General features: G+C 41.3%; 1 protein-coding gene across 1 annotated transcript in view; it reads right to left on the reverse strand.

Moving 5' to 3' along the window:
- ntrk3a (neurotrophic tyrosine kinase, receptor, type 3a) overlaps window positions 1-10,106 on the reverse strand; it is a 110,771-nt gene that overhangs the window by 46,837 nt on the left and 53,828 nt on the right. Inside the window, exons 6-10 of the mRNA XM_063000933.1 lie at window positions 9,829-9,971; window positions 8,922-9,063; window positions 7,165-7,461; window positions 6,373-6,452; window positions 2,618-2,720 (exon numbers count right to left, since the gene is read on the reverse strand). Coding sequence (XP_062857003.1) covers window positions 2,618-2,720; window positions 6,373-6,452; window positions 7,165-7,461; window positions 8,922-9,063; window positions 9,829-9,971 — 765 coding nt within the window. The remainder of the gene's footprint in view (window positions 1-2,617; window positions 2,721-6,372; window positions 6,453-7,164; window positions 7,462-8,921; window positions 9,064-9,828; window positions 9,972-10,106) is intronic.

Consider the following 10,106-nt stretch of genomic DNA (forward strand, 5'->3'; position numbering starts at 1 on the left):
AGAGGGTTCGGTTCTGCAGGTCAGAGCTCGAGGAGGAAAGAATGACCTGGAGTTACACACACGCTTCCTGACCACTAACAATGGAACTTCCCTAAACCGTTGAATAAAGCTCTTTCACTGTGTAGCCAAAAGTATTTGGACACTGAGAGCGCACTGATGAGTGAAGTGCACCCCCTAATGGCTAGGCTGTTTCATCCTTTTACCTCGGACATTAGCCAATCGTCCATGCAGACGCCTGACCGGGTGAAAGCACCACAGAGATTTGAACCCTAGATGCAACCTTCCTATTTCTACCCGGGCCTGGGACCTGCACTAAGTGTGCACTGACGAGTGAAGTCCCCCCACCCCCCAGTGGCTAGGCTGTTTCAGCCACCTCCCTTCCTAGGACATTAGCCAATCGTCCATGCAGACGCTAAACCGGCCAATAGCACCACTGAGATTTGAACCCTAGACACAACCTTCCTATTTCTATCCAGGCCTGGGACCTGCACTGAAAAGTGCACCCCCTAATGTCTAAGCTGTTTCATCATTTTATTTCGGACATTAGCCAATCACGCATGCAGACGCCTGACCGGGTGATAGCACCGCAGAGACTTGAACCCTAGAAACGGCCTTCCTATTTCTATCCAGGCCTGGGACCTGCACTGAGAGTGCACTGACGAATGAAGTGCACCCCCTAATGGCTACGCTGTTTTATCCACCTCCCTTCCAAGGACATGAGCCAATCGTTCGTGCAGACGCCTGACCGACCGATAGCACAGCTGAGGTCTTGTTGAAACCCCAAGTGCTAACAGGTGTAATAAATCATTCATGCAGCACCATCGAGATTTGAACCCTAGACACAACCTTCCTATTTCTATCTGTGCCTGGGACCTGCACTGAGAGCGCACTGACAAGTGAAGTGCATCTTCCAATAGCCCTCCTGATACAGACGCCTGACTGGCTGATAGCACCGCCGAGATTTGAACCCTAGCTCACCATAGCTAGAGTAGTTTTCCACTGCGGCACCCTGCAGGTCCTGGAAGGTAAAAACACTAAATGATTTTATTATTTTTACCTCCGGGACTATATTTGGTTGGCGGTTAGATGGAGAAAAATGAGATGAAAAGTCGAAGAGCTGGTGATACTGCGGCGTAACGTCCTGCCGCGTTCTGTCCTCTTTTTATTCGCTTCACTCTCGCTCTGTGTCCATCTCTATTCCTTGATTCTGTTTTTCTCACCCCTCTCTCTCTCTCTCTCTGTGTGAGTGTTTTATTGCAGGCAGAAGTGGCGAATGGTGCTGAATGCAGAACGCCGGAACAGCTCGACACGCAGAATACGAATGTAAACAGCTGACGTTCCATCCAGCCGTGACGGGCTGGCACTCGCCTCTTCCTTCTCCTCCTCTCGCGTCTTTGCTTCTTTAATTCCGTCCCCGCCCGGTTCTATCAGCTTCATCTGCTTTTAATTAACTTCAAATAAAAAAAACAAACACAAAAACGCGTCCAGATCTGATCTGTTCTCTAAAAGAGAGGCGAGGAAACGAGCAGGAAGGAGGCGACAGGAATTAAAAAGCAGACGCAGAACGACGGGAAGCGAAGACTCGCTACAGATCGATAGGAACAAAGCCGCTGATTTTCATGTAGGAACGGAGCGAGATAATAAAAGGAGGTGAATGAAGGTGGCATGATGCCAGGCAGAACCAAACGCGCATGGAAAATCATACCAAACCTCGACGGATCTCAGAAACGTGGATCACAGGAAATATAAATAATAATAAGTAAATAATTCAGAGGTGTCTAGATCATAACTGCTGGGATTTAAGGTTTGAATCCTTAGTGGTGCTATCAGCCGGTCGGGCGTCTACATATAGACATGATTGGCTGGTATTTGTGTGTGTGGGAAAGGGGGGGCAAAACTGGACCCATAGTGACCCTGACCAGGATAAACAGTGTTAAACATGAAAATAAACTGAATTAATGAATATAATATACTGCCAAAAGTATATGGACACCTTATTGTTAGCTGGTTGGGCATTAATATAGAGTAATATACAGATGAAAATGCTTGGCTTGGGGTGGAGGTTCTAATTCTTCCCTAAGCTTTATAGACCTGCTGGAATTTACACTCACGAGGGATGTCTACATACTTTTGGTTCTTCTTTCACGTATATTAGTGGGTGCATGAGGATGTTTTGGACCAGATGAGATGGCTGGGCTCATATTCCAAGTTCCAATTCATCCCAGAGCTGTTGTGTGGGGCTGAGCTGAGGTCGAGGCTCTGTGCAGGACGCTGGAGTTTCCCTAAATTGGGACCTTCCCTAAACTGTTGCTATAAAGTTCAAAGCATGTCACAGATCTGCTCAAAAACATCAACATCACAGCGTTTCACCTTCCACACCAACGAAGCTGCAGACACTCCAAACATCACGGATTCAGAACGTTCACAGCACACACACACACACACACACACACACATGCTGGATCCTCCTCAGATCTTCAGCACCATGGACAGTCCAAAATCTACCACCAACACCCCTTCATCACAAACTCAACAGCACCATTGTTTCACATCACCAACAGGGAGGAACGTAGAAAACATCCCACGCTGGGATTAGAACTGAATCCACACCTCTTACCTTTCATGCCGAACTTGGAGCGCCGGCCGTATTTGTTGATGAGTATGAACATGATGAGGAGGAGGACGCAGGCGAATCCGGCCAAGCCGACGGCGATGGACACCTAGAAACACAAACACACGTTGTTTAACTTTTTTATTTTATTCCTGTAACTAAATATTATTTATTTATTTATTGTTTTATTAATTAATTAATTTATTTATTGTTTTATTTATTTATTTATTTACTGTTTTATTTATTTATTTATTTATTGTTTTATTGTTTTATTCATTTATTAATTGCTTATTCTTTTATTTATTTATTCTTTTATTTATTTATTCATTGTTTTATTCTTGTATTTATTTAATAATTGTTTTATTTATTTATTTATTTATCTCTTGATTTATTTATCTATTTATGGCTTGGTGAGTAGCACTGTCGCCTCACAGCAAGAAGGTCCTGTGTTCGATCCCCAGGCGGGGGCGGTCCGGGTCCTTTCTGTGCGGAGTTTGCATGTTCTCCCCGTGTCTGCGTGGGTTGCCTCCGGAAGCTTCGGTTTCCTCCAACAGTCCAAAAACGTGCAGTCAGGTTAACTGGAGACACTGAATTGCCCTATAGGCGAATGGGTGTGTGTGTGTCTGCCCTGCGATGAACTGGCGTCCCATCCAGGGTGTTACTGTGTGCCTTGCCCCCATTGAAAAGCTGGGATAGGCTCCAGCCCCCCCCCCCGGGACCCTGATTGGAAAAGCAGAAAAGAAAATGAATGAATGTTTTATTTATTTATTTATTGTTTTATTTATTATGGGCTGAGTCATTGGGAAAACGGCTGTGTTTGAGGGAGGAGCGTCAACAAGCACAATAGCGACCCCTGCTGTCCGGTCGGGGCGCGGCACCAGTGTTAGTCTCGGCTCTCCTCGGCCAGCACGAGGGTGGTACAACTTACAATTACTGTATGACTGAATAACAACTGAGGGCACAACTTGACAGTGCTGGGGCTGGAACTGGCAACCTTCAGATTACTATGCTAGTAGCGTAGTAGTGAACTACCAGGCAGGATGTGTGTGTGTGTGTGTGTGTGTGTGTGTGTGTGTGTTGGAGGTGGAAATCTGCACTGGTTCTGCTGTTCAGTGGAATAGTCTCTTTGACCTCTTACAAAAAATAAATAAAAATAAATAAATAAGTCAATAAATAAATACACAGATATATAAAATAAATAATTAAGTAAATAAATAAATACATAAATAAATAAAATAAATAAATAAGTAAATAAATAAGTAAATAAATAAAATAAATAAATAAATAAGTAAATAAATCAAATAAATAAATAAGTAAATAAATAAATAAATAAATAAATAAATAAAATAAGTAAATAAATAAGTAAATAAATAAAAACGACCCACGGCTGCAATCAGACTTAATCCTAAAGAAAGAGGATGTTTAATCACAAATTCCTTTCAGCGGTGTAATTTATTCCAGGACCTGGACTTTAATCCGCGCTCGGAATTGCCGGAAGCTCTGTGAGAAGTTTATGGTGCTAATCCTGTTCCAGCAGATCCACTCCCAAACGGACAAAAAAACGCAGAAAAAACGCGACACGCTCAAAGACTGAACCACGCCGAGAACGATAAGGCTAATGCTAACAGGATTTCTGCTGGAGACCTTATTACCCAACACACACACACACACCGCGGCAGCAGCGTGAGAGGATTAGCTCGACTTCGGCGCTGTTTCTTTACACACGTCTTCGTGCTCCGGTCCGCCGCCAAACAAGATTAAATGAACTTTGCTTCCGCGGCTGATGGAGCGCAGGAGCGGCGTGAAACTTTTATTATACCGAGATTTTACACAAACAAACCGTAAATGAAGACGCCAGACGCGTTCCGACAGCAACCGCGGACGGATAATATGATCAATCGACGATTTCTCAACAGCTCGTTCCACTCATTTATTTTTATTTAATTTAACTTGCATTTTTATTTATTTATTTATTCATTTTGTTTATTAAACAATTCATTAATTCAATTAATTTTTTTTTTTCATTGTTTATTTATTTATTTATTTATTTTATTTATTTATTTTGTTTATTTATTTATTCATTTTGTTTTTTGGTTCATTTATTTTTTTTATTTATTTTTTTAATAAATTTTGTTTATTTTATTTATTTATTTTTTCATATTTATGCATTTGGGGGAAAATAAAATATAAAAATAAATAAAAATGAATGTACGCCACACAGAACCTGAGCTTGTTGAACGTTCTGTTTCAAAAACTAACATTATTAAAATCCTTGCTGCTCTTTGAAGTACATCTGTGGGAATTTGTGCCCGTTCAGTCAAAAGACGACAGCGTTTGTATTTTATGGCTGGGCACTGATTGATCGGTTGGTGTTCTGGTTCATCCCAGAGCTGTTGAGTAGGACTGAGCTCAGGGCTCCATGCATTAAACCGAGCTTTTCTTTACTTTAGTGGAAGGGGCCTTCCCTAAACTGTAGCTGCACATGAATTTAATAATAAGAAAAGCTCCATGTGTTCTGGAAGCAGTTTAGGATGTTTGATGGCTGTGTCTGAGGGAGTTGTGTCAACAAGCAGGTTCATCGGCGCTGCACAATAGCGACCTCTGCTGTCCGGTCGAGGAAGCTGCACCGGTGCTCAGTCCCGAAATGACAGCATTTGTATCTGTGGGAATTTGTGCCCGTTTAGTCACTGATTGATTGGTGAGTCGGTGTTCCGGTTCGTCCCAGAGCTTCTCTTCATGTCTTTATAGAGCTTGCTCATGCTAAAACAAGAAGGACCTTCCCTAAACTCTTGCTGTAAAGTCAGAGGAAGTCCTGATACTTTTGTCCCACTCCGTCTCTGAAGCGTAGCCGCTTAGCACAGCGGCACAAACCCACCACGCTAACGAGGCCGAATGAAACAATCCCACGTCAAATAAAAGCTCCGGCGGGTGATAAACCCACCGCAGTGAAGCTCAGCCCTCGTAATTAAGACGTCCGAATATTCAGCAGCTCCGCTCGGCAAATATATCACCTCTAACACCCGCGCTAATCTCCACCCGGCCAATTACAGAGCAGGAAGGAGCGGAATTACCTTTTTTTTTCCTTTCCTGCTGTAATACGTCGACCTCTTAAACTCACCGCGTAATTTCAACGTTTATTCAGCTGAAATTGCTTAAACTGCTAATAAAATCGAAGCGGTTTTATAAAGCTACGCTGTACAGAACCGCTACGTGACCTACGCTATTTCTAAAGCGACAAAAATGTCAGAGTCCCGTCCCACACCATCTCAGTTCTTTTATAAGATCTACGATAAATTCTTACAGCATAATGCCCACCTGCCGTGCCACTAATAGCCGACAGACTGGGTACGTAGGCACCGATGCATAAGGTGCACGTTTTCTAACCCTGCACCTCTTTAAATGTTAATCCGCTCCAGGTGGACGGGTGTATAAATAAATCATGGTTCCTTGCCAGCTCATTAGTACTCTTTCCCTTTTCTTTCCACTTTCTACATCACGGCTGCGCCTAACTGATCAGCTGCCAAAGTAAAGATGATTCTAATACACATCAAACATATAGAGCCTCATACGACAGCAGGAAAGCACACCGGATCAAACTAGGCATCACGGTTCCAAAGAAAAATAGAATTATAAAACAAAGGAGCTGGCAAACCTGTGAGAGATAAATCGTAATGTATAGAAGGACGTCCACCTGAAGCGGATGAACCGACATGTCTCCAAAAATAACCACAGAGAAGAAATAAAACTGGAGCTGGACTCACCCCGAACGTGTCCTCCTCGGGCCGGTGTGTGACCGTGGTGTTGGGCGTCTGACTCACCGGTATCACCGGGGCGTGGTGAACTGAACACACCGTCAGAAATAAACACACAGTAATAAACACAGTAATCATACAGTCACAATTTCACTCTAGATATTAATTAATAATGAATTAATTATTAAAGTACAAATTATTGATTTAAAAATCAATTATTGGTGTAATTATTTATGTAAATGAAATAAAAGCACAGAGATACTCACCATATTCTGTATAATCTGGAAATAAATACAGAAACAGTGTCAGTAATAATAATAATAAAAACAAAAAAATAAAATAATATTAACAATAATAAAAATTATAATATTATTATTAACAATAATAACAATAATTATAATAATAATATTAATTATAATATTATTATTAATAATAACAGTAATAATAATAATAATTAATAATAATATTAAATAATAATAAATATAATAATAATAATAATAACAGTAATAATAATAATAATAATAATAATAACAGTAATAATAATGAATAATTACAATAATAATAACAGTAATAATAATAATGAATAATAATAATAATAACAGTAATAATAATGAATAATTACAATAATAATAATAATAATAATAATAATAATAATAATAATAATAATAATAATAAGAAGAAGAAGAAGAAGAAGAAGAAGAAGAAGAAGAAGAAATGTCCTGTAAAGGGGTAGAAATGTAAAGAAAAAATATAAGAATTCTGATATAAATGAAAGAATAATATAATATAAACGTGTGTTACCCTCGAAGGGCGGTTCCATGAACTTGGCGCCCACCGTTCTGGTGTCCACGCCCAGGTAGTTGTGCGCCTCCAGGGTGTAGTTGCCGTTGTCGTGGTGGGTGGGGTTACTGAAGGCGAGGCAGCCCTCCAGCGCATCCTGGTACACCACGGCCTCCACGCGCTTGAACACGGACTGCTGCAGCTCCTGGTCCTTGTGGATGAAGCGCAGTGTGGGCAGCGGCTGACCGCGGACGATGAACATCATGCAGGTATCGTGCAGCTTCTCCGGGGGCTTGAAGAGGGTGATGGAGGGAGGAACTGTGGGGAAACAGAAGGCATCTTTTATCTGTCAGAGATCCTTGCTGCTGCAAGAAAATCTTATGTTTTCTTTACTCGTCACTCTCAACACTCATGAATCAATAAATAAAATTAAATAAAATTAAAAAAAAAATAATTAAATTAAATTAAATAAATAAATGTCAATTAAATAAAAACAAACATATATATATATATATATAAAATAAATAAATAAGTAAAAAAATTTATATATACAGTATATATACAGTATATATATATATATAAATTAAATAAATAAATAAATATATTAAACAAATAAATTAAATAAATAAATTAAATAAATAAATAAATAAAACATTTTCTTCTCTCAATAAAAAATTAATTTTTAGACTTTTTCAAATAAATAAATAAATTTTGGTGACGTAGGAGATGATGAAGACCAGCTGAACAGAGGAACCATTTACAGGATGAAGGAAGGAACCACAAATAGCCGCTCTCCATGAAACGATGCCCGTTTGATGCCCATCTGCCCGTCATGAATCAGATCCTTACAGCCTGGATCTCTGGCGCTTCACACCAGCTGAAGGACTTTCATGTTCGCCCACTTTCAACCGCTCAAAGGTTCGTCACTGATCACAGAAGCACACGCTGGGCAAAGTGGGCACACGGCGGGTACAAACGTTTCTATAATTATGAGATGAAATAAACTGGTGAAACCTTTTAGAAATGGAACGATTTATTTAATGCATTTATGGCGTTTTAACTTCGTCATTTTCGGTACCATGGAGAGGGTCACGATGGGTCACAAACCCTAAACAGGATTCGGCCCGTTCTTCCTTCAGACGTTGCCAATCATGCCTGTATGTAGACGCCCGACTGGCTGATAGCACTGGTGAGAATTAGAACCCTAAATCTCTGAAGTTGTGGACTAGTGTAATTTATATTTTACATTTACTTAAAAATAAATAAATTGAATGAATGCGTTCAGAATCTACGATACGTACTATGCCGGACCACAGCATGAGCTAAAAATGTCAATACAGGTCGACTGGGCACCCCCAAGTGGCCACAATCGGGAGTGCAGCGGACAAAATCGGCCACTAGTCTGCTGGGTGGGAAAAGACGGGACTAAAAAGGGGGGGAAGGCCTCCAAGGCCGTGTAAGGACCCTGGTTAGTAGGATAAGGCATCTGTACAGAAGTGGAGTAACGTGGAGATCAGCGCGTGACTCTCAATGCGCAAGACTGATCCACCAAAGTATGGAAGAATAAGGCTCGACCGAGACTAAGACTAAAAGAAACTGTGAGGACAGAGCTCTAGGTGGAACAGCATCAGGGCTCCATTAAGCTACACAAGCTACTCAATCCACCAATGTTCCGACACACGATCACAGCCTGATGCTCCGCCCTCTACAACATTTCAAAAGCAGATCACCTGAGGCCACGCCTCTTTTATTTCTGGTATATAAGGGAGGTAACGTACACTGGACGGAGAGCTGGACGGTGGTGTTGCTCATGCCCACGATGTTCTCAGCGATGCAGGACAGAGGTTGAAGGTTATCATCTCGACTGACGTTATAAATGGTGAGTTTAACAGAGTGGAAGTTCGGGGGATACTGAGTGGCCTGCAAAACACACACACACACACACACACACACACACCGATAACATGTAGACACATATAGAGCCACTACCATAATGTACTGGTTTAATGGGAAGTTATACTTGTGTGTACTGGTCTGTGCTGGGTCTGTACTGGAGTTATATTGGATCTGTACTGGGTCTGTACTAGGATTATACTGGGTCTGTGCTGGAGTTATATTGGATCTGTACTGGGTCTGTACTAGGATTATACTGGGTCTGTACTGGGGTTGTACTGGGTCTGTACTGGGGTTTTACTGAGGTAGTACTGGGTCTGTAGTGGGTCTGTAGTGGGTCCGTACTGGGGTTGTACTGTGATAGTACTACATCTGTAAAGCAGTTGTACTGGATTTATACTGGGTCTGTACTGGGGTTATACTGCGTCTGTACTGAGATCTGTACTGGGTCTGTACCAGAGTTATACTGGGTCTGTACTGGGGTCTGTACTGCGGTTGCATTGAGGTTGTACTGGGTTTATACTGGGTCTGCACTGAGGTTATACTGGATCTGTACTGGGGTCTGTACTGGGGTTATACTGGGTCGGTACTGAGTCTGTACTGGGATCTATACTGAGGTTGCATTGAGGTTGTACTGGGCTTATACTGGATCTGTACTGGGTTTATACTGGATTGGTACTGGGTATGTACTGGAATCTGTACTGAGGCTTCATTGAGGTTGTACTGGGGTTATACTGGATCTGTACTGTGGTTAAACTGGGTCTGTACTGGGATCTGTACTGGGGTCTGTACCTGGTGCGCGGTGATGGAATGCAGTGAGTTGACAATCCAGTCCACATCTGGAACTGGAACCCCGGACCCGTTACAGATGACGGTGACTCGATCCCCCTCCATCACCGTCAGGTTACTGTGGGTCACACTGACCTCCGGTAAATCTGCACAAGAACACAAGTGTTCTTATTATCCATAATTAAAATTAAAGTTGTTTTTTTTCTGTACAAGTACATAAAATAATAATAATATTAAAAATAACAACAATAATAATAATAATAATAATAATAATAAAACTA

The sequence above is a fragment of the Trichomycterus rosablanca genome, chromosome 8 (assembly GCF_030014385.1).
Source record: "Trichomycterus rosablanca isolate fTriRos1 chromosome 8, fTriRos1.hap1, whole genome shotgun sequence".
Lineage (NCBI taxonomy): Eukaryota > Metazoa > Chordata > Actinopteri > Siluriformes > Trichomycteridae > Trichomycterus > Trichomycterus rosablanca.